Source organism: Balaenoptera ricei, chromosome 12, assembly GCF_028023285.1.
Source record: "Balaenoptera ricei isolate mBalRic1 chromosome 12, mBalRic1.hap2, whole genome shotgun sequence".
In the NCBI taxonomy this organism is placed as follows: domain Eukaryota; kingdom Metazoa; phylum Chordata; class Mammalia; order Artiodactyla; family Balaenopteridae; genus Balaenoptera; species Balaenoptera ricei.
The window spans coordinates 14457579-14483126 of record NC_082650.1 but is presented as its reverse complement, the minus strand read 5'-3'; the positions used below and the strand labels follow the sequence as shown (position 1 = coordinate 14483126).

At 40.9% G+C, this 25548-nt stretch overlaps 1 protein-coding gene across 2 annotated transcripts in view; it reads right to left on the bottom strand.

The window, feature by feature from the left end:
• The window catches only part of SYNE1 (spectrin repeat containing nuclear envelope protein 1), a 443997-nt gene that overhangs the window by 16565 nt on the left and 401884 nt on the right, over positions 1-25548 (bottom strand). For both annotated transcript variants that reach the window (XM_059940974.1, XM_059940973.1), the window contains 10 exons: positions 15813-16000; positions 14768-14918; positions 11233-11415; positions 10826-10963; positions 8626-8817; positions 7390-7723; positions 4747-4815; positions 2865-3007; positions 1061-1187; positions 267-478 (listed from right to left, as the gene is read on the bottom strand). In XM_059940974.1, coding sequence (XP_059796957.1) covers positions 267-478; positions 1061-1187; positions 2865-3007; positions 4747-4815; positions 7390-7723; positions 8626-8817; positions 10826-10963; positions 11233-11415; positions 14768-14918; positions 15813-16000 — 1737 coding nt within the window. The remainder of the gene's footprint in view (positions 1-266; positions 479-1060; positions 1188-2864; positions 3008-4746; positions 4816-7389; positions 7724-8625; positions 8818-10825; positions 10964-11232; positions 11416-14767; positions 14919-15812; positions 16001-25548) is intronic.

Here is a 25548-nt window from a genome sequence, read left to right as displayed (position 1 = left end):
GGTCATTTCTTAGCTACCAATTCATCAAATCAGGATTATTTTCCTGGGGCTGGTCCTGCAACGGCAGTCCAGCTCTCAACCCTTCCAAGCCTTCCTATAAACACTCTGATCTGGGGTGGCTGGGGAAGCGTTCGTGTCCGTTTGTGCTGACCACTCCCCCGCTGCTGTGTGACCGCACAACGGCCAGGGCTAGCGGTGTCATCTGACCGGGCATGCCACGTGGCAGCTTTCTGTCTGGCGCTGCGGGAAAGGCCAAGGGTAGCTACCTTGAGCTTTTTGATCTGGAGCGCGATGGGCTGGATATCAGTGCAGCACTGCAGGCGCTGAAGCCGTTCCAGGTCCTCCTCCGTCTCCCGCAGCCAGGTCAGCACGCGGTTCAGGTCCGAGTGAAACTGCTGCCACCTCTGGGGATTCTGTTTCATCCTCAGCTCCTTGCTCAGGGCCTGCGCCTGGAGGAGCTCCCAGCGGTCAATCACACCTGGCAAGACAGCACACGCACAGGATGGGGAGGGATTGTCCTCCACGGAGAACGTTCAGGAAATGTTTGAAACCTACGCGGGTGGCTAACTTTAAAACAGCAACAGAAAGAAAAGTAAGGCCTCTGGGCATTTCTGTTGTTGTCAGCTGTAAATAACAGCATGGTGGCTGTGTTTTTCCTAGCTGCATCTTTAATGATAATGGAGAAAAGATATTTACTACCTAAGATTTAACGCTGTAAGGAGCTGTATGAAGTAATAAGCATTAAAGTGGGTGAAGATAACATTCAACTCTTGGTTTCCTTCTGCAGGAAAGCTCTGAGAGCGTACAGAGCACACACAGAAGATTCCTGACTAGTGATTAGAGACGGTGCCTTAAAATACATGGGACATGGGGAAAAAAACCACTGTGATTATTTTCACCTCCCCCTCTGTCCCCAGAGATCATTGTAACATGGAGGAAAGTTCTCAGGATAGAACAGTGTAGAATGAGGTCAGTGGCACAGTGGAACTCGGGGGCAACGAGGTGGGTGCTTCGAGATCTTCTATTTCACTCTGTCTTGAATTGAGCACAACCCACTCACCAGCTGTTTGGGTTTCGGTGCTATTCAGGTTAACAAAACCAGGAAAATGCTCCTCTTCCTCGGCCAGTTTGTGCTCCAGTCTTTTCACTGAGTCTATACTGCCGCTGCATTCACCCAGCAGTTTCATCTGTTTAGACACAGAAAAGAGGCCCCCCGTCACAAAATACTCAAATTGTCATGAGTGCAAGAACTCCCGGGGAAAATATCTCTGGAGTTCCTCAAAAAGGGCAGTAGCTGTGCGCTACTTCTCTATAAAGAGTTAAGCCGCTCTGCTGAAAACAAAAAAGTCAAGTTCAAAAACAGGCTTCTTAAACATGTGACACATTCATATTTACATAAAGCAATGCCTTGAAGATATACTTGGCACACGTGGTTTTGCATAAGTCTTCAAAATTTCTTTTAAAATTTATGAATCAAAACAGACTAAACCAATCTGGGATTTAACACTCAGAGCCCCCAGCTGGCAATACAATACATAGTTTTTGGCAAGCTGCTCCCTTTTTCTTAAACTGAAGTGTGGGAAGAGTAATATTACCACAAATCTCAAAGGGACGTTTATTTGTATTAAATAATTAAAATACTTAAAAGAATAAAGCAGTATTAAAGCCAGCTGTTTCATGAGAAAATTTAAGCAATGGTTAATAGATACTAAGGGAATAAATTCTAACATCAAAAGAAAAGCTTCCAACTCCGTGTTTAATATCATGCACAGTATTCAAAGATTAAAAGAACAAATCATTTCAAGACACTCCTGCTATACTGATCATAACATTTTCTTTCAAAGCCTTTAACAAATTACATTGCTATTAAGTTACTCTGATTGCTTTTGAGTGGTGTTAAGTACAACCTCAGTGATGTCGGCATGCTCATTGTGAAATTATATTTTTAAAAAAGAGGTTTCACTATAAAAGAAGTCAGTATAATAGGCCAAACCAGACAGGAAGTAAGCTCATGATTAATTAGTCTTCTGTGATTGTGAGGATATTAACGTTAGCATATATAACTAGAACGGTTCTCTCTCCTGGTTTCAAAAAGCAGTACGTGTGTGTTGTCATTAGGCTTAGGGAAATTAATTTTTCTTTCCTTTTACAAAGCGGTCTTTTGGGTGTGAAAAGAAATGATATGAGGCATAGAAGAGATTTACTTTCAAATCCTCTTGCATAAGTATGTGTAGGAAAACAGGTAATTCTCTGAGAAAAGTTATTCGGTCGTCAGTAACCTAAGCAGAGCAAATGAAGTTATTACTTTACAAAAAGCTTCGAAAATGGAACTGGTAATACACACAATCTCTTGCCATCTTTTCCCCAAATCTCTGTTGTTAGTCAGAACTGTTTTCTCCAGAAGGAGCATACAAATAACAGAGCATTAAAAAAGTCCCAAGATCATCAAGTGAATCAAGACACCTACGAAAAGAACTAAAATAATTCCGTGTTAGTAACCTACCAGCTAAAATCTGCTGCTCCAAGGATATCCTTGGTCAGAAAATCATTAGCTGCATTTGGAAAAATGCCTAATCACTTTCCAGAGCCAAAGCATTTTGTTGCTTTCAATTAAATAGATTTCACTCAGTTCTCCGTGTAAAGGACCAGGCTGGTCATTAGGGTAGATCAGTGGGTCTGAGCACAGACCAGTTTTGCTCAAAAGGTAATCTACTAACAGGGCTTTGTTTTGCACACACACGAGTTCAAGGGCAGCTTGGTACATGGAGAGCTGACACAACCCTCGTGCCACAGATGGACTGTTCTTTGTCACACGATTGTGATTACCAGGTACGTGTCAGGATCACGAGGGTCCGGATACTCACATAGCCTCTGTAGCTGGAGTCTAGCTCTGGTCCTGTGGGAGTTTTGCTGTGGATGATATTCTCCATTTGCTGCATCTGAAAGTGGCTGTCATCCAGGGCTTTGCCCAGTTGTTGGATCTGTGACTCCAAGGTGCTAGGATCCCCTGCAGTGTCGACCATAAGAATCTTTACAAGCTTGACATTCAAGGAGATGGTTAAGAAATTCTACAGCTAAGGCAGCAGAGAGATGGTACGTGCGTGCGTAATCATAAAGCACATTTAGTACCAACATGTTGGTGGGTTAGGAGTTCGAATTACCAGACCAATGAATGTGCTTGACCAAGAGTCCAAGCAGACTGGGTGTTGCACAAGGGGCCTGTGGTGGGTTCTAACAGCCTCTGCTTCTATTCCCTCTTCCGGCTCATCCCCTGAAAACTGCGTGTTGTAAGCTTTCTAAAGACCTCAGGTGATGGCTTCTGCTCCCCAGTAACTAGGAGGCAGTTACATCTCAGGCTCCCTCTGCAGTCACTTATCAAACAGAAAAAGACACACCCTCTAATTTTCCTTTCTGCATCTCAGTAGAAGATAGTGCCTCTGAAGTCCCAGGTGGCTGCATCATTCACTTAAGGCGGGACTTCAAGTGAACCAAGAAAAGACTAGCTCAGGACGGGTATGTGTGGAGGTACCGAACTAGCAATGGCTTGCTTTTGTTTCAAACCTGAAACAAAATCAGGAGAAAGCTAAGATTTTACCGTTTCCATCCAGGTATGTTCTCACTCACAGCTTAGAACTTCTAGCTCATCTCCTTTGAGAGATGTGATATCCTTTGGCAAAATTATTGTGTGTGTGTGTGTGTGTATTACAGTCTTTGAATTCAACAAGAACATTGATCATCAGAGTGAAGCTAGCACAGGGTGAAAGCAGAATAAATATTAGTAAGCTTTATTAATTCTTTTTTGGAAAAAAGACCTTCTAAATACACCTGGAAGAGGTTTCTCACTGGGAATCACTCAGGCAGTAACCATTTCAGTAATGCTACTTTACTTCCTGTCCTTTTGCTTTTCTGCAAAAACTAAAGTGTAAACTAATAAACTCACAATTCAATATCCTATCACTGTGGTCAAACCCTATTCTCTCCAATGTCCTCCAAATTACTGACCCTGAGCTACAGTTTGTCTAGAGCAACATTAAGCAAAACGAGTTCCATTTCCTTTCTTTAAGGCTTCTTGTTTCAGGAATAGTTCTGTCCTTAAAGGAAAATCTAATTCTTTTTTTTTTTTTTTTTTTTTTTGAAAATCTAAGTCTTAAGATACTGTGGAATACATTCTCATGTCAAATTGCTTTATGGGGTAGTAAGACTTATTCAACTAAAAGTATAATTTTTTAGAGCTGAATATCTGATTTCACCCCTTGTCTTATATGGGACCCCTGAGATCAGGAGGATGAATGGTGGGCCTGAGGTCACACGTATAGGCTGGTGGACTTGGGACCAGATCCTTGAGCCCTGATTCCTCAGCCAGAGGTGGGTCTGCAAGCCCTCCTTGAAGTCACGAAGCCAGACCTGCTACAACCAAGCAGGGCACTAAAGCACCAATGCTAAGACTAGTGTTTCCATCTCCTATTTTCTGCCATTAATGGGCATCATAGGTTCACACTTACTGAGAGTGATTACCATTTAGCAAGTTGAGCAGTTGCTTTATTGCACTTGATTATTGGAATCTTATTCTTGGTGTTGATCAACCAAATGTTTTGGTTTTTGTTTCTGAGACAGCAGTCAGAGAGGAAGGTTCTGCCTTAACATGCTTTTGGCACAGAGCAGTGAGAGGTGCAGTAGATGTGCTGGGAGAGGAGGAGGCTTGTTACAGGTGAGGGACAGAGGGGCACTTTGGCTTTTGGCGCCTACCAGAGGTATTTCTGATTGCACTTTCTGTGAGTTTAACATAGGCCTCAGGACTTGCGGGGATCATTACATCTGCAAAAAGAGCACAGTCTAAGTTGACAGCTAAGGTCTGGAAACCTTGATTCCCTGATGGCAGGAAAATAACTTTCTTAGGGAAAAAAAGGAAGTTAGTCATCCTCGGCAGATAACTCTTGAACATACAGAGAAGTCTGAGTACGATCACCAAAGGGTTCCTGAAATAAATCATAATAAGGGCCCACGTTGATTGAGTGTTTTATGAGCCAGGTGCTGTTCTAAGCACTCATTTATCCTCACAGAAACCCTACAGGGTGCATGGAAGTGTTATTCTCATTTTATTGATAAGAAAACTGAGGTTCAGGGGAATGAAGTTACTCATCCAAGTTTCAACAGCTAGTAGTGCCATAACTGGGATTTCAACCAAGACAGTCAGGTTCTAGAGCAGCGCTGTCCAATAGAAATAACGTGAGCCACGTAGATTATTTTAAAGAGTGTAAGGGCCACAATGAAAAAGTAACAAGAAAGGGATGAAAATAATTTCAATACTTAATTTTACTAAACCAATATACCCTAATCCTAACATGTAATCAACGTAAATACTATTATGCATATTTTACATGCTTTCCTTTGTGCTAAGTTTTTGAATTTTGTGTATTCGTGTAAGTGCATTTGACACAGCAAATCTCAGTCTGCACGGTCACATTTCAGTGTCCAGCTGTCACATGTGGCCGAGGGCTACATAGTGGACAGTTCTGCTTTAGATGCAAAATGCCTAACTATTAGGTTGCACCATAAAAACAAAATAGAAACGAGAGAAATCATTTTCCTTTTAGACAGTGCCATACCCTTGGGAATCCAACTGTGAACCATCAGAAACAAGCAGAAATTCCCTTTTAGAGAATGTGTGAGATGCATTTACAAGCGCTACAAATTGGCCTCCGATTATTATTCTATTTTTACTCACCTTCCTTACAATGCTCCTCTTCCTCTGTCCATCCCTTCACTATATGTGTTTCTTGAAGTTTCATACTTCTTGTATCCCTTCATACACTCTTCCTGTGTGATCTCCTTCCTTCCCTTGGTGACCACTATGTGGAAAACTACCTAATTGGCATTTCCGGTTCCTGAAATTCAGATCCATGCATCCATCTACTGCTGGCTTTTTCCCTTGGGATAGTCTACAGCATCTCAAGTTCAGGATGTGCGCAGAGGAACTCATCACCTCCCCCTTTCTCACTGCCGGGCCCCCGTGGCTCCACAGACACCCAGAACATTCTCTCCTGCTCATGGTCCTCAGAGCCTAGGACCACCTGCATCTTTCACCAAGATGCCCAAGCCAGAAAATCACTTCAATCCCAATTCGATCAACCATCAGTGATGGAGGAGCTGTCTTATGATTTCTCATAGCTCTTCCATTCTTTCCATTCCCAGTGCTGCTTCCTTAGTTCAGGCCACCAGCATATCTGTGTCCTGGATTGTAAAACAATTCCTCTTGGACTCTCTTTCAATGTGCCCTTCTCTAGATAGTATTGAGACAGGTTCTTTGAAAATATGCACCGGGACTTCCCTGGTGGCATAGTGGTTAAGAATCCAACTGCCAATGCAGGGGACACGGGTTCAATCCCTGGCCGGGGAAGATCTCACATGCCGCGGAGCAACTAAGCCCGTGCGCCACAACTACTAAGGCGGCGTGCCACAACTACTGAAGCCCGCGCGCCTAGAGCCCGTGCTCCACAACAAGAGAAGCTACTGCAACAAGAAGCTCATGCACCACAATGAAGAGTAGCCCCCGCTCTCCGCAACTGGAGAAAGCCCGCGCGCAGCAATGAAGACCCAATGCAGCCAAAAATAAATAAATAAAATAAATAAATTTATTAACAAAAAAAAAAGAAAAAAAAAGGAAATATGCATCTGATCACATTGCCTCCCTCCTTAGAGCCCTGCTGTGGCTCTCCATGGCCTTCATGATAAAAACCAAACTCCTTTCCATGATGAACAGGTTGCTTTCTGACCAGGTCCTGGTTTGCCTTTCCACCTCCTCTTTGTTCATTCCTTGCCTCCCAGTCTACAGCCTTGTCATTCTGGACAAACTCCAGGTGACCAAAAGCGCCGAGGCTAATCATAAATCCAAGATGGGCATGCTTTCCTTTCTTGCTCTGAACATTGCTGCGTCCTCCTGACCAACTCCTATTCATCCTTCAGGTCTCAGCTCAAGTCTCTTCCCTAAAGCCTCTCCTCAAAGCGCCAGCTTAGTCATCCCTGGGCTGTGCTTCTACACCACCATGTGTACATTGCTATCCTAGTGCCAAACATTTCACACAACCGTTTCTTACTTGTCTGTGTTCCACACTAGAGTGTGAGCTCTCTGAGAAGAAAAGGAACTGTGTATTTCCAGCACTTATAAAGTGCTTGTCATGTAGTAAGAACATAAGTATATGTGGGATAAATCAGTGGCCACAACGCCAATTTTATATTTGTGAATCATGTTAGTATCCAATTATTCATTTGTGTATAAGTTCTCCTAATGGGAGAAGGAAGATGATTCTGGTCAGCACACAGATTTCCAGTACAGTATCCACTCCTTTTCATTTTCTTTCAAGCTAGCATACAGGAGGAGCTCTTTCTTACCTGAGAGACCAACAGCTCCCCTGAGGTAGAAGTCTTTATCTTCCTGACCCTCTTCGTCCTCAGAGGGCAGAGCTCTGGACACAGCAGACTCTAGGTCACGACTGAGGTCGTAGTCATGGTCCCACTCCAGAGGGATGGAGTCCACACTGGCAGGGGTGTCTCGTCCGGACCTCTCGCTCTGGAGGGGCTGGGCGAGTGAGAGGGAGGGGTTGGAGGAGGGCTGGGGGGAGAGCACGCTGTCCGCGGAGGTGTCACGCCAGTGGAGGTCCGACAGAGCTGCAGCCTCCTCCAGCTCCAGCTCCCGGTCAGAGAGGTCGTGCTCGTCATCTGGGAGCTGGAAACGCAGTCAAGCCAGCCCTGTTACCGCAGCGGTCAGCTGACCCCCTTCCCACTCTGTGCTCTGCCTTTCACCAAATCTCAGCACTCAAGCTTATCGGGACCACATTCCTACCTCGCTGGGGGTAATTTTAAACTTCCTATCATCAAATAAATAAGTATCTTCTGATAACTTTTTTAAATGTCTTATACATTAATCTAGTAAATTCTCAGTTTTATCACAGAAAAATGGAAATAATATTAAGATCTACTTCAAAGCATTGATATAAGATTAAATAAGATAATGTAAATAAAGGCAACCTAGTACCTAATCTGCAACACAGTAAGTACAGAATGGCACATATCAGGAGCAAAAGGGAATTACTAATAAAACCTTAGCTGGTCCTTTTATACCTTATATCCCAGATATAAAATATATTTTATCACAGAAGATTCCAAATATTCTAATAATAGCATCTTGACAATGAGATGTGATTATGGTAGCAATTAGGGAAATGGAAGAGAAAAAAGAAATTCAAGTAAACAACCTCATCAATTGAGCCACTGTTTACATTGCTCACTTTCATTCCCTTGTTTCTTCTAGAAGCTTCTTTATCTTCCATGGAAGATGTGTACCAAGTACTCATCTAAGGTCTTTATATGTATATATGTTAACTCATTTCATGCCCAAAGCAATCCTTTCTACAAGGTAGGTACTGTTATTAAACCAGTTTTACAACTGAGGAAACCAAGGCAAGTGACGTGAAGTAACTTGCCCAAGGTGACGTAGCCAGAGCTGGGGCTGGAACCCAGGCACTCTGGCTCCAGAGTCCGGGCTCTTGCCCACTCAACGATGTTACCTAAGTCCACATTATTAATTCTCTTTAGATTTCATGATAATGAAAAAACAATGTCACATACAGGCAGGCGAATCAGTTTCTTATGGTATCTTTCCACGCGCCCGAAGACCTCTTGACAGTAACGTCGGAGTTCATCCAGCTCTTCTTCAATGAACGTGGCATCCAGGGGTTCACTCTTTTCTATCAGCTGTTCTCCTTGGGCAATTATCTGCTCAATCTTATTGCGGTTCAATGAGATTTCCTGCTGGAAGGCCTAGGGAGCGCATATTGCATGTAATTTTTTATTGCTCACTTGGACATGAAGTAATTCTAAAATACATATTTAGAAAAACCATGTAGGGGATATTAAATTTACCATAGACAATGGCAAGCCAAGAGGCTATGACTTTCTAAAGTAAAACATCAAAATTTTAAATCAGAACAGGAGGCAGAAATGGCATTGTTAGAATTCCATGACCAGAGAGGTGCCTTTCGCTAATAAAATTTACCACCACAGACAGTGCGGGTAAGAGAATCATAGGAACAAACATTCAAACCCATCATAAAGTTGAGAGCACTGGTGGCCCCTGATGAAAAGCAATGGTAAGCAATACAGTGCCACTGAAATAAATTTAGCATTTTAAAGAATTATATTGGATATTTTAATTTTAGATTTCCTGACATGTCAAACATGACGAAGGAAAGCCATCCAAATGACAATGTCACAAATTCTTCTCAGATGATTTTTTAAAATTGTTTCAGGCCATAAGCAGGAAAGATTATAATTATTTGAAAAACAGGTAATTCTGGAGGATTATTTAGACTCATTCTATATGATTCAAAACAGTTCAGCTACAGGGGACAAGTTTCAGGGGATAAATTTTAATTCAACACAAGAATAAACTCTGGAGAAACTTCCCTGGTGGCGCAGTGGTTAAGACTCCGTGCTCCCAATGCAGGGGGCCCGGGTTCGATCCCCGGTCAGGGAACTAGATCCCACATGCATGCTGCAACTAAGAGTTCGCATGCCAAAACTAAGGGGCTGGTGAGCCGCAACCAAGGAGCCCTCCTGTCGCAACTAAGACCCTACGCAACACCCCCCCAAAAAAAGAATAAACTCTGGAATAGTTGAAATTGCACAATAATAAAAAGACTGCCAAGGGAGAGGGAGGGTGTTAATAAATGCCATGACCCTGCCAGAGTCCAAAAAGAAAAGATTCAACTACCACTTGGTAGAAAATGAAGCTTTAAAATATTGATTTACCTGTGAAATGACTTGCAAGAATTGAGGTGAAGGGAGGGATGGAGAGAGAGAGGCTGGGCAGAATACCAGGGCTATTTTATGATTTTTTTATCCTGAGAATCACCGATTAAAAGTAACTTCCTTGTTTTATTATAACAACCTTAAAGTTATGGGCATCATGACTATTCTTTAAAAAAAAAATCTATCTTATCTTGGGAGGAAAATTTCACAAGCTGCATTGCATATTATTCAAGATGTTAAACACTCTTCCTTTCAGGGAATCCTTATATCTAATATATATCCATCCCCATTTAAAATGTTTAACTAGCCACTGTGTTTGAGTTATATACTGAAACATACCAACCATGCTTAAAAACTAACTTGGCACCTAAGAATGTAGACTATGTGGAATGAAATCCCAACACGAGAAAGTTGAACTGCTCTGGATCATGTGAGTCAAACAATTTGAAGGTGCTAAAAACAAATCAGAAAAAACAACAAGAACTAAAAACAACAATCCTGGCCATCAAGTTAGTAATTAAAGTGTATATGTTAATGGAAGTTGTATCTCTGGGTAATGCTCTTTATTTCATTTTTAATATCTTTCTTATTTTCTGAACTTGTTTTCAATCAAGGAGAACTAATTTTTTGGACTTCCCTGGTGGTGCAGTGGTTGGGAGTTCACCTGTCAATGCAGGAGACATGGGTTCAAGCCCTGGTCTGGGAAGATCACGGAGTGGCTAAGCCCATGCACCACAACTACTGAGCCCACGTGCCACAACTACTGAAGTCCGCGCGCCTAGAGCCTGTGCACCACAATGAAGAGTAGCCCCCGCTCGCCGCAACTAGAGAAAACCCGCTCACAGCAACAAAGATCCGATGCAGCCCAAAATAAAAAAAATATAAATAAATAAATAAATTTATAAAACAAAAAAAGAACAGTTCTTTAGTATGTTCTTCACAAAAGTATCTAAAAAATCCTTTCCTCTTCAGACTCTCTTAGCACTGATAATTTGAAAAATAACCCCTAATTTATTACCTTGAGTTGCTTTATTTTAGCTTGAACATCACACTCGGAAAAATGCTCAATGTTAGTGAGCTGCAAATCCATCTCTGTCAGCCACACCAGGATGCTGTCCCGTGCAGTCTCAAACTCCTCCCGCTGGCCAATGAAATGCTGGATGTGAAAAGAAAAGAATAAAAGTGAAAAAGTCCACAAACACGTGCTGAGATGGAACCGTCAATTCCAACGTTCTCCTGGAAAGTCATTTTCTCAATGAGCAACCAGAGCCCTGCAATTTTTTACCATATAAATTCATGCTGGATACCTCAATCTCTTGCCATCCCAGTCTTACAAAGTCACTGAGACTATGTCCTAATACTGTATACAAACGGCCCGATCCTGTCCTCCGGGCCTCTAGGCTACAGAGGAGGCGTAGTATAGACCTTGAGTCTGCGCAAGATGGAGGTGACGCGCTTCTGCAGGTTGTCCCATCTCTGGTTGCCTTCGTGGATCATATGTTTCAGGCTGCAGGCCGAGTCGGTGCGGTTCTCTCTGGCCAGGCGGCGGTACTGCTTGTTGATCAGTTCCAGCTGGGTCAGGGTCTCATGGACCTGTCGCTGGAAACCCTAAGACCACAAAGAGGCACATCAGACAGGGAGATGAGCGGAGGGCTCTCAGCAAGGGTGTCTGGGTTTCATATTGTGATGTCAGGCAGAACAGGAAGTCAACTCTTCCCCCCAAATGGGAAAAGACAATTTCTAAACAGCATATACTTCCACTTGTTAAAGTAAAGTAATGTTATCGGTGTGGCTTAGGGAAAGGGAGTTGATCAAACAAAAATATGAAAGAAAATGGTAAACAGTAATAAATATATGTATATACACAAATATATATACAATATAAATATATAATATATGCACATACATAGAGAACATACACACATACATATGATATATACATATATATATAGAACACACACATATACATATAACATGTACACATATACGTATATAATATATACATTCGAACATATACATACACATATATAATATAGCTTTTAAAATAAACAGCCTGAAAAAACTTTCCCATAAAGCAAACTGATTACATAAATATGTATGTATGCTGAAATGTGAGTTTAAAATGTTCAAAATTTCTGATGTCCATACTGAGAAAAGATATCATAGAACTGCCTCTTTAATTTGTAAAATATGTTATTTCCTAAGAAATCCAGAAATTGCCTCAATTCTGGTGTCCATTAAAAACAATAAAACTACCTTTTGCAGAAGGTCTTCTAAATGCAAGCTATTATTAACTTTTAAGAAAAACAGCTTAGTAAAAAAGGTGTGGAACATGCTCTATTTCTTTTTTGTTGCCCCCAAATGACTCAGTTTTCATAAAACGTTTTAGAGCTGATGTGACACCTTACATAGTAGTAGCTATTTACTTCTGAGGTTACCCCATGCACAGAGTAGAGTTTCCGCAGGTAAAATACTCTCTCTTCTTTTTCTCTGTAATGTAGCATAACCCTAGCATAAGAATCATTTGGCCAAAATAAAATGAAGCTTTTTTATTTCAAACTTATGTGTATGATTTATGACTGATTTTCATCCTGGTATTGGACAGAAAATTGTATAACTGATTGGACAGTACTAATCTAAATCCCCAAATTTTGCTTCCTTTGGTTTGTCACACTATTTACATGCCACCACACTTCTGCCTCTGAAATGGTTTTCCTTCTGAGAGTTGCTTTAAGAGCCTTTATCTGAGTAAATCCAACCTTGTATTCTACAAACTTTAAATTATTTCCCCAGAAAAGGAAGTGGTAAGGAAAGTTCAGCTTTTGCCATTACTGGAAGTCACAGAATATGTTTTCTCACTGGCGTGAAGGCGGGCACCATGGTTGGGTACCCCAGCACACCTAGATCTGTCCCCAATATTTGTGCAATTGTGCAATTGAACAGGCAAAGGCTGCCCTCAAACAAAATTTTGTTTTTGTAATTTATTTCTGTCTCTTAAGAAAATTAACTACAAAGATAAATAATAAAATCATTCATTATAACTAGCTATATAATTCATTATAACTAGCTATAAAATCATTCATTATAACTAGCTATATATATATATATATATATATATATATATATATATATATATATATAACTATATAGCATTATAAGCTTAACTACATGGCTAACCTTTGCCATAAAATCTGAGGGTCTAAAATAGCATCAACAGGGATCTTACTTAATCTGCTTTGTAGTATAAGCCAATTATAGAAGGTTTAACCTTTATGAAGCTGAGTGTAATAAGATGCAGTACAAGAATATTTCCACTAGCATTGGTTCACAGCGGGATGATCTGAAATCTACTGCAGAATTTATGGTGGCTTTTTACTGGAACTTTTCTAAGGGAAAACCTTTTAGATAGGATTTTTTTCCCCTGGAATTTAGTGGTATAGTTACATATAAGTGCATATTCAGATATCAGAATACTCTTATTTATTTCACATAGTATTTGAACACTTTTATAGATTCATGACTTGCCCATCTATGAGTCGTAGATTTTAAACTCCACAAGAACAAAAACTAAACTTCATGTTTACTATAACAGGCCTCAAAAAATGCCTGGTTAATTGGCATCACAAGGTAAAAATGAATCCAGCTGAATTTGGTTGGATTTTTTTAGTCTTAGTTTAAAATATCTCAGGGAGCTTGGGGCGGACTTAGCAACCAAGAATGATTTTTGTAAGATTCATGCGTCAGAACTGCTCTCTGTCAGTGCATCTGAGAACACAACTGCCGATCAGTGGGCATTGATGGGAAAAGAAAGTTCAAATTAAAAAATGGTCAGCTTAAGGCTACGTCAGGTCCTCTGTGAAAATGAGAGGCTGAGAAGTTGGGATTTCATCCTATCACAGTGACAGAGCAAGCCTCGAGACTGCCCCAAATGGCAAGGAACTAGAATCTGTTACTGAATGATTCCTTTGTTTATGAATACGATTATACTGCTGCTATTTTTGTCTCTATAAAATTGAAAAATCTTGGTGACTCAAGAATGGCACTGCTCTTCATTTATAATTAGAGATGGTTTATGATTTAAAATATTTGATCAATTCTGGAGCCAATTCTATTTTATCAATGATTAAAAAATACAGATATATCTATGCTCCAGTTAGGTAAAAAAAAAAATTAAGAAAATACATTGAAAGACAGATAGATGTTTTTGTTTTTGTTTTTAAACATCTTTATCGGAGTATAATTGCTTTACAATGATGTGTTAGTTTCTGCTTTATAACAAAGTGAATCAGTTATACATATACATATGTCCCCATATCTCTTCCCTCTTGTGTCTCCCTCCCTCCCACCCTCCCCATCCCACCCCTCTAGGTGGTCACAAAGCACTGAGCTGATCTCCCTGTGCTATGTGGCTGCTTCCCACTAGCTATCTATTTTACGTTGGGTAGTGTATATATGTCCATGCCACTCTCTCACTTTGTCCCATCTTACCCTTCCCCCTCCCCATATCCTCAGGTCCATTCTCTAGGAGGTCTGTGTCTTTGTTCCTGTCTTGCCCCTAGGTTCTTCATGACCATTTTTTTTTTTTTTTTTTTTGGTATGGAAAACCATCATATCTGAATCTTAGAAGGTTGACTGTAAAAAATTATGAAATCAAAAGAATGCCAAGATCTTTTGGGGGGAATCATGATTCGTGTTTTCTAACAGAATTGAATAATTCTATAATGTAATGAAGAGCATTACTACTTTATTTGTAATTCTTGACAATCTTAAAGTAAAGACTTCCTTTCTCTTCTTCTTTGCCTACCTATGAGGTAATAATAAAGATGGCCAGAAAGTCATCACCTAGCTGTTTGAACAAATAATATGTGGGTGAACAGATTGTTTAGGTCTTGGGGCACCAACTATCAGCTGGCTACTCTCGTAGCAAAATAAAGATGAAACATTTGAAACTGAAAATCACCTCAAATTTCTTTAGTTCGTCCTTGGCAACTGTATAGAGCACCCCAGAAGAGCTGGGGAAGGCAGCTACCCTTTCCGAACATTTCAGCCAATCTTCAAAACGAGAAAAGTCATCCAGGAACTTCTGCCACAATCGCCACGTCTCTTCAATTCTGAGACAGAAATGAAAGAACAGAATCTGATTGCTTGAGACTGTTTTTGCTCCAGAACCCTGTCTGATACCTGCAACAGGACTAAGAGGGCCCAAAACAAGCAGCCGGGTGCCAAACAATAACCGTTCCCTGAGCCAAATTTGCCCAGACTGAAAAAGAAACAACTGTTTGAGCTAAGATGAAACAGCTGTGCGTGTGTGTGTGTGTGCTTAAACACACGTCCTGCAGCTCTGGATTTGGAATTAGTCAAACTGAGTAAGACAAGCACGCGGTGTGAAGCGTTCTGGGTACGTGCAAGGAAGTTTAAAAGTGCAACACCGCGTCTGCAGTGCACACTCATACCAAGCTTCCGCTGAACTAACACTAAGGTTTGAAAATCCATTTAAGTTCAATGTCAAATTTACTCTTATCAAAATCGACCGATGATGGCAAGATAAACATTAGCCTTTCAAGAGTTCCCCAGAGAGCACAAAGATTATGTGCCTTAAGTCACTGTGATAATTTTCTAACATATCACTATTTTTTTTACCACCTTGAACTTCAAAGGGCTTAAAGGTAAGTCCTTTGTTTTATTATTTCCTTTTTCATGAAAGAATGTTAGTTTTCCAGAGCACCAATTCTGTAACATTATATTTGTTCAGCAAGGGCGTATTTTAATTTCTGTGAATTATATTTAAACTGTTAGGTCAGGTGTAACTTGGCTTGTTATATTTATATATGACCTTTATACGTACTTATTTTCCTAACTAAATGTAGATGATGGCAACTTTGGGAAACCAAGGCTATTTTTGGACATTGCAACCAAAAGCAAATAGTGAACCGTAGACACTCTGGGTAAAGTTTTTGTTTTTTTGGTCCTTCCTCTTTAGCAACTGTTTGCACAGCCTGGCTTACTTTAGCCTTCTTTCCATGGACACAGCGCAGATATTTCTCCATCGCCGGTCCAGGTTGCGCGTAGCCTGCTGGATGGAACCGCACTCGGCATCTGTGGCACAGGCGTCACAGTCATGCAGGAGAACCTCGCACAGGTTGAGGACAGAGGCCACACCCGTGCTGTGTTTCTCTATGTCTCTCTGAAGCTCCTGCAGGGAAGGAGACACGCTTCATTCAAACACTTGCGTACAGATGGGAGAAACTGCAGCAGTATTCACTGACTCAGAAATGGTTAGGCAAAACCTTGACAGATATTTCATTTCCTTGAACGCATGAAGTTTCCTCAAGTTCCTTTATAAAATACCGCAACCTCAAAAGTATGACAAAATGCATCTAGAAATATTTTAGCTATGTGAGCAAAGCCAAAATATCAACTGAACAAATGAAAGAGACTACATCAACTGTATTGAGTAAAATGAGCTTCTTTAGTGATTGAAAAATGAATCTTGCCCCAGTCTCTACTTCACAGATATATCCCTTCCATTCCAATCCATAGATCAATCAGTCAAAGGAATACATGTGCTCCTGTTAACAGCTGGCACTCAAAACCTGGGATTTGATCTCCAAAGATCTGCAAACTGTTTTAAACAGTTAATGCCCCCATCATTAAAAGGTACCATGGGGGCCTCCCTGGTGGCGCAGTGGTTGAGAATCCGCCTGCCGGTGTGGGGGACACGGGTTCTAGCCCTGGTCTGGGAAGATCCCACATGCCGCGGAGCTACTAGGCCCGTGAGCCACAATTACTGAGCCTGCGCGTCTGGAGCCTGTGCTCCGCAACAAGAGAGACCGCGATGAAGAGTGGCCCCCACTTGCCGCAACTAGAGAGAGCCCTCGCACAGAAACGAAGACCCAACACAGACATTAAAAAAAAAAAAAAAAAAAAAAATAGGTACCATGGTTTAAGGCACCTAGGTTTTCTGTCATGTATGGCATCGTTATCATCAGCAGCTTCCTCAGTGAGCAAATTTAAATGGAGGACAGAAATAGGAAGATATGAAATATGATAATAAAGTTCAAGTTTTGTAATATTTTTATTTTATATTTTTAGACCAGCAATTCCTGTGATAACTTCCATATAACTGAGAGGTTATGCAAGAGATTTGAAACGACAGTTTAGTGAAATAGAAATATTTTACAGAATTTATTTTCTTGTGTCTATGGAGTTTATGAAATCTCCAAAATTAATCAAAGGCACTGTTATTGCATTCAACAATAAGCTAGAGTTTGTATAGAAGACATTGGAACATGGTGTTAAGGAGAAAAACAGGAAGAAGAATATACATACAAGAATATAAATCCCAGCTACCTGAGTAAGTTGAGGAATTATCAAGAGAAAAGCTAGGCAAATTCGAGAACTGTATAAAATAAAAGGAAAATACATTGAGGACCTTGATGAATAGGGCAAGCAAAACATGGCACCAACAGGCCTCCTTTTTAATAATGGAATACTTTGAGTAAATTGAGTTAAAAGCTCAACAGAAAAAATAATGCACATTTTGCATTTACATTCTATGCAGTTAATATGAAGACTTCACATGGTAGAACTCTGGGCAAATTCAATGCCTTGTTTATCATTCATCTGTTGATGAATACTTAGGTTGTTTTCATGTATTCACTTGTAAATAATGCTGCAATGAACACGGGGGTGGAGATAGCTTCTTCAAGATAGTGATTTCATTTCCCTCAGATACATACAAAAGTGGACTTGCTGGAACATATGGTAGTTCTATTTTTAGTTTTTTGAAGAACGTCCATACTCTTTTCCATAGTGGCTGCACCAACTTACATTCCCACCAACAGTGTACAAGGGTTCCATTTTCTCCAAATCCCTGTCAGTACTTTTTATCTCTTGTCTTTTGATAATAGCCATTTTAACAGGTGTGAGGTGATATATCATTGTGGTTTTTATTTGCATTTCCATGATGATTAGTGATGTTGAGCATCTTTTCATGTACCTGTTGGCAATTTGACTATCTTCTTTGTAAAAATGTCTATTCAGGTCATTTGCCCATTTTTAAATTGGATAATTTATTTTTTGCTATTCATTTGTAGGAATTCTTTGTATATTTTAGATATTAACCCCTTATCAGATATGTGGTTTGCAAATATTTTCTCTCATTCCTAGGTTGCCTTTGCATTTGGTTGATCATTACTTTTGCTGTGCAGAAGCTTTATAGTTTGATTTAGTCCCACCTATTCATTTTTGTTTTTGTTGGTTGTGCTTTCAAAAATCACTGCCAAGACCAATGTCAAGAAGCCTTTTCCCTATGTTTTGCTCTAGGTTTCAGGTCTTAAATTTAAGTCTTTAATCCATTTCAAGTTAATTTTTCTAAGCTGTGTAAAATAGAGGTCTAGTTTAACTCTTTTGCATGTGAATATCCAGTTTTTCCAACACAATTTTTTGAAAAAACTATCTTTTCCCCATTGAGTATTCTTATTAGTCAAATATTAGTTGACTGTGTATGTGTGGGTTTATTTCTGGGCTCTCTATTCTGTTCCACTGGTCTATGTGTCTGTTTTTATGCCAGTACCATATTGTTTTGATTACTATAGTTTTGAAATATAATTTGAAAGCATAAAGTATGATGCCTCCGGCTTTGTTCTTCTTTCTCAGGACTGCTTTGGCTATTAGGGGTCTTTTTTGGTTCCATATGACTTTCAAGATTTTTTTCTATTTCTGTAAAAAGTGCCATTGGAATCTTGACAGGAATTGCATTGAATCTATACATTGCTTTGGTTGTATGCACATTTTAACAATATTAATTCTTCCAATACATGGAATATCTTTCCATTTATTTGTGTTTTATTCAATGTCTTTCATCAATGTCTTATAGTGTCAGAGTACAGATTTTTCACCTCCTTGGTTGAATTTATTCCTAAGTATTTTACTGTTTTTAATGTTATTGTAAATAGGATTGTTTTCTTTGTTTATTTTCCAGATACTTCATTATTAGTGTATGGAAACACAGTGATGTTTGTATGTTGAATTTGTATGCTACAACTTTCCTGAATTTATTAGTTATAAAAGTCTTCTGGTGGAGTCTTTAGGATTTTTCTATGTATAAGACCATGTCACCTGCAAACAGAGACAATTTTTACATCTTCCTTTCTGAGCTGGATGTCTTTTATTTATTTTTCTTGTCTGAGTTCTCTGGCTAGGCCTTCTAGTGCTATGTTGAATAGAATTGGTAAGAGTGGGTACCCTTGTCTTGTTTCTGATCTTAGAGGAAAAGCTTTCAACCTTTCACCACTGAGTATGATGTTAGCTGCGGGTGTGTCATACATGTCCTTTATTATGTTGGGGTCCATTCCTTCTGCACCCAATTTGTTGAGAGTTATTATCATTTGAATTTTGTCAAATGCTTTCTCTGCATCTATTGTGATGATCGTATGATTTTTATCTTTCATTTTAGTAATGTAATGTATTACATTTACTGATTTGCATATGTTGAATCATTCTTGCATTCCAGAACGAATCCAACTTAATCACAGTGTATAATCCTTTTAATGTGCTGCTGAATTTGGTTTGCCAGTACTTTGTTGAGAAGTTTTGCAGGCAAAAATTCGATATTCATCAGGCATATTGGTTGATAGTTTTCTTTTCCTATGGTGTCCTTATCTGGCTTCAGTATCAGGGTAATGCTGGCCTCATAAAATGAGTTTGAGAATGTTCTTTTCCCTTCAATTTGTTGGAAGAGTGAGATGAATTGGCTGTAAATCTTTGGTAGAGTTCACCCATGACACCATCTGGTCTTGGACTTTTCTTTGTTGGGAGGTTTTTAATTATTGATTCCACCTCCTTTCATTATTGATCTGCTCAGATTTTCTATTTCTTCATGATTCAATATTGGTAGGTTGTATGCTTCTAGGAATTATCCACTTCTCCTAGGTTGTCCAAATTGTTGGCTTATAATTGTTCAGAGTGGTCTCTTATGATCCTTGGTATTTCTTGTAATGTGCCCATTTTCATTTATAATTTTTATTTATTTTGGTCCTCTTTTTTAATTGATTACTCTAGCTAAAAGTTTGTCAATTTTGTTTATAATTTCAAAGAACCAACTCAGTTTCGTTCATCTTTTCTGTTGTTTTCCTATTCTGTATTTCATTATTTCTGCTCTATTCTTTATGATTTCCTTCCTTTTGCCAACTTTGGGCTTAGTTTTTTCATTTTTTTTCTAGTTCCTTGAGGTATAAAGTTAGGTTGTTTATTTGAGATCCTTATTTTTTCTTAATAGAAGCATTTATCACTATAAGCTTTTCTCCTAGAACTGCTTTTGCTGCTTCCCATAAGTTTTGGTATGTTGGGTTCTTTTTTTTGTTTATCTCCAGATATTTTTTAATTTCTCTTTTGATTTCTTCTTGGATCCACTGGTTGTTCAGAGTGTGTTGTTTAATTTCCATGTATTTGTTAATTTTCCAGCTTTCTTCCTGTTATTGATTTCTAGTCTCACATCATTGTGGCTGGAAAAGATACTTGATGTAATGTCCATTTTCTTGAATTTATGAAGACTAGTTTTGTGATCTAACATATAATCTCTCCTGGAAAACGTTCTGTGCTCTGAGGTTGGGGTGGGCCTGGGGGTGCTGCTGGCTGGGCCCTACAGTCACCTCTAACTGGGTGAGGTCACAGGCTACGTCCCCTGGCAGGGTAGTGCCACTGGTTGGACCCTGTGATTGGGCAGGCTACAAGCTGGTCTCTGCAATTGGCCTTTTTTTAAAAGATTTATTTATTTATTATTTATTTAATTTCTTTTTGGCTTCATAGGGTCTTAGCTGCGGCACGCGGGATCTTTCATTGTGGTGTGTCAGCTTCTCTCTAGTTGTGATGCACAGGATCCAGGGCACGTGGGCTCTCTAGCTGAGGTGCGCAAGCTCAGTAGCTGTGGAGCGCAGGCTTAGTTGCCCCACAGCATGTGGGATCTTAGTTCCCCGACCAGGGATCGAACCCGCGTCCCCTGCATTGTAAGGCGGATGCTTTACCACTGGACCACCAGGGAAGTCTCACTGCAATTGCTCTTGATGGGGTCTCAGGATGTGCTCCCAGACCAGAGGGTGCTGCCGGCTGGACTCTGTGTTCAGGTGAGGCCTCAGGCTGTGCTCTGTGATCACGCAGGGCTGCAGGCTGTGCCCTGGAGTTGGGCAGGGCCACAGTCTAGGCTTTGCCATCAGCTAGGCCGCTGGCTGTGCTCCCCTGTTGGGCAAGATTACTGGCCAGGCTCTCTGGTTAGGAGAGCCTGCCAGCTGAATCCCACAGTGAGTGGGCCTAGACACTGTGCTCCACGGTCTAGCTGGGCTGTTGTCTAAGCTTTCTTCTTGGGTGGGGCCGCAGGCTCTGCTTGGTAATTGGACGGGGCCACTGGCTGGGCTTCCTGACCAGCCAAGGTTGCAGGCTGTGCTCAGCAATCAGACAAGGCCCTTGGTCGGACTCCCCCACTGAGCAGGGCTGTGGTCTGGGCTCCATGGCTGGGCGTGGCTGTAGGCTGGCCTCTGAGGATGCCTACGGTCACTGTTCAGGCTCCTTGGTTATGCAAGGCCAGAGGCTGTGCTCAACAGTTGGCAGGGCTTCTGGCTTGGCTCCCTGCCCCAGCAGGGCTGTTGGACGGCCTCCATGGCTGCCTGGATTCTCTGGCCAGGCTTCCTGGTGGGGGCGGCACGGAGGCTGTGCTCAGTTGTTGGGTGGGGTTGGGAATCTGCCTCCCTGCCCAGGCCGGGGGGGTAGAAAGAGCTCCAAGGCCTGTAATGCCAGTTGTCTGGGGACCCAAATCAAGCAGAGCTGCTAACTGAGTTTGCAGGCTAGACGGGGCCACTGGCTGGCCGCTGCTGATGAGCAGAGACGCTGGCCGGCATCTCTGCTTGGGTGCAGCTGCCAGCAGGAATGCAGTCCACCAAGATCTGAGCGCAGGTGCTGTAAGCCCCACGCCCCTTCTCCATCTCTATCTGATCCCCCGTGACTGAGCCTCATAGATTTCCTTAGTGATCCCCATGAAGAGAGACCCAAGCGGGCCTCCTGGGAAGCGTCATACAATACTGGGGGAGCTGGGTGTCCACTTTGGCCTCTCTCTTTTTTTTTTATTTTCGGCCGTGCCCCACGGCTTGCAGGATCTTAGTTCCCTGACTAGGGATTGAACCCGGGTCCCTGGCAGTGAGAGCATGGAGTCCTAACCACTGGACTGCCAGGGAATTCCCCACGTTGGCCTCTCTTTTCCAACTGGAGAAACCACAGGCTGGGGCGCTCTTGGTGCGGTGCTGTGCCAGCCTGGGGCAGGTGATGTGGGCAGAGTGCAGCCACTCCTCTCACCTTCTAACGTGGTCCTTCCCGGTCTCTGTTGTCCAGGGGCTGCTGCAGCCTCACCCTGGGTTCTGGGATTTTCACAATGGGGTCCTGTCTATGGATAGTTGCTTGTTGGTCTTCTTGTGATGGGGACTTAAGTCAGGAACGGCTTATGCCACCATCTTGGTGACATCACTCCTCCATATACTTTTGAATCTCTCTCAGAGGGGAGACTCATAAGGGGAAACCACTGTGGGAACCAGCGCTGGTGTGTGAAACCCAGAACTCTAATGGACGGACTGTTGGAGGCTCAGTGTGGACACCTCTGACCGACCCAGTCATGGGGGCCCCCCAGTTTGGTGAGATTTACCTCCAGGAACTTGACCAGTTTAACACAGTAAACACTGGAGAAAAGTCCCCTTGTACTTCTGCTCAAAAGTTTTTGTTCAGATCAATATTTAAAATAAGGCGTGGGGGGGAATCTTATAATTATATAAGTACCCAAATACAGATCACAATTTTAGTCTCAGCTTTAACTTCCATTGGTGATGGTCTCAAATTGTCACATAGTGTCACTGGATTCATTCTTTTTCATTTATAACACAGAGAAATCTGACAAAACATTCTCTGAAGCCATCTCAAGTGTATATATATTTCTGCCCAATTAAATCTATAAGAACTAAGTACATTGGCAAGAGAGACATACAGAAACTCCACATAGGGAAATAGAAGACAATGTATTTCTTACCAATTTAATCTGTCCATTTAAATATTTGTCAGAAGTTTTCCCTTTTGGAGACAGATTACTATTTATCTGTCTTTTAAAACATGTATCCCCCAATGCTACAATTTTTACAAAATCATGGTCAAACAATTTCCATAAAGGAAACTAGTAAATATGATATGATTAAAAACTACTACTAAGCTTCCAATGAAGTAGTACCCTTTTCATTTCACTCCTGATTCTTCTCCAGAAACAACCATTTCCATCTATTGTAGCTCTGTCTTCTGGTTTTTACTTCTGTTTCTCTAAGTAACATGTTTATATTGCTATTTCTTGATTTTTAAATGTTAGACATTATCAGTGCTTCTACAGCAGAGAAGGAATAAACTACATGACTCATGGGGCTCCAATGACTATTTTAGCACCTCTTATAGCTAGAGCAATAATCACTTCTTTGCATGATTATGGTGTTTTTAATACTTTTCACATTTAAGCAACAAAATATGCTATGGTTATATTTCTTCTTTTACATAACTTTTTGTTTTTCTAAAATCAATAGTTCTCTCTCTCTCTCTCTCTCCCTCGCTCTCTTTTTCTCTTTAAAATATGACCCAGCAATCCCACTACTGGGCATATACCCAGAGAAAACCATGATTCAAAAAGACACATGCACCATGATGTTCACTGCAACACTATTTACAACGGCCAGGACACGGAAGCAACCTAAATGTCCATCAATAGAGGAATGGATAAAGAAGATGTGGTACATATATACAATGGAATATTACTCAGCCATAAAAAAGAATGAAATTGGGTCATTTGTAGAGACATGGATGGACCTAGAGACAGTCATACAGAGTGAAGTAAGTCAGAAGAGAAAAACAAATATCGTATATTAACGCATGTATGTGGAATCTGAAAATATGGGTACGGATGATCTTATTTACAAAGCAGAAATAGAGACACAGATGTAGAGAACAAAAACATATGGATACCAGGGTGGAAAAGGGGGTGTGTGGGATGAATTGGGAGATTGGGATTGACATATATACACTATTGATACTATGTATAAAACAGATAACTAATGAGAATATACTGTATAGCTCAGGGAACTCTACTCTATGCTCTGTGGTGACCTAAATGAGAAGGAAATCCAAAAAGGAGGGGATAGATGTATACGTATAGCTGATTCACTTTGCTGTACAGTATAAACTAACGGAATATTGTAAAGCAACTATACTCCAATAAAAAAAATTATATTGTTAACTGCTATTCTTTCTCTTATGGTACTAATAAAGCTCCTTCCAGTATGGTTAAGCCCGTCAGGTCATCTGGTTCAACTGTTTTCTTTCTTGGAGATGTTCCTCTTAGAGCGCCCGGACTCCCTACTCCTTTCTGGACAGGCTCTTCCTAGGTTGCAGTACCACTGTCATTTGGGACTTTCCTTTACCATCATTCTGGGGACTTCCTTCTCCTGGGTTGAATATTATTTTTCCTCTCATTTCAGTATATGGAGCATATCTGTCATTAGCTTCTTGTGAATGTGTGCATAGAAGGTAAATATTTTATATATTAAACGGCAGATATATTATTCTAAATCATAAAAAATTTTCTCAGCTTTTTGAAGGCATTCCGCCATTGTATACTAGCTTCCATCATTGTTTTGGAGAAATCCAACTTTTTCATCTTGGAAGCCTTAAAATCTTCTTTTATCCCCCATGTTCTGAAATTTCATAATAGCTTTGTTTTTAATTTTCCTGGGCACCTGTAGGGTTTGTGTTCCAGAAGTGTGTAAATTTTCAATTTGGGAATTCTTTTTCTGCATTAATACTTTGGTAATTTCTTCCTTTCCACTTTATTTTGGGGGCAGGGGGACTTTTACAGAATAACTGAATTGGATTTTGAAACTCTCGTGTAAATCCTGGCTGCAGCACAAGCCTGGCTAGTGACCTCGTGAGAGGCGATGGATGCTGTGGGGTTTGGCACAGAGTCTTTCACTTAATTCCTCTGTTTTTAACAGAGTGGCTCCAGCACAGATGGCGTCCTGTGTCATCGAATCCCAAGTCCCTCTGGTTGGCCTTCTCCAGAGAGTCAATGAAGCAGAGCTGCCTGACTAGCTGGGCTTAGGGGAAATCTGCTCATCTCACCCCTCCTTTCTCAGACTTTCACGCCATCTTCCCTTTAAAGCCCCACAGACTTGATAGCTCTACTTCCTGGGTGAGCGCTTTGGGAACTCTGCGGCGTGAATCAGCTTTCTTCGTCCTCCACTCTGCTAACACCATCACTGTTCATCTGTCTACTTTCCACCTTCCAAATTCTCTCAGATGTCTGGCAGCTCTATCATCTTCTCTTCTGTTCTTTTTGCCATCGTGGGTTTTGACCTTTTATTTTACTAGGGTTTTAGTAGTGGCTGCAACTACAGATGCATATAATCAATTTCCCATATTTAACTAGATACTGTTTTGATCTTCTTACATTTGCTAAATTACAATACTGGTCATTAGCATTTTAACTCTCGTCACGTGTAGATATTATTACCATGCTCTCCAGGAGAATGTGGGGAGCTGGAGGCCAACCACCACCCCCAGAGTTAATCATCAGAATTTCAAACATCAGAGAGTCCATCAGAGGGTTTTAATCTTGCAGAAAATTGAAAAATGTCCTGCTAACAATTTCTTAAAAAATAAATGCTAATTTAAACA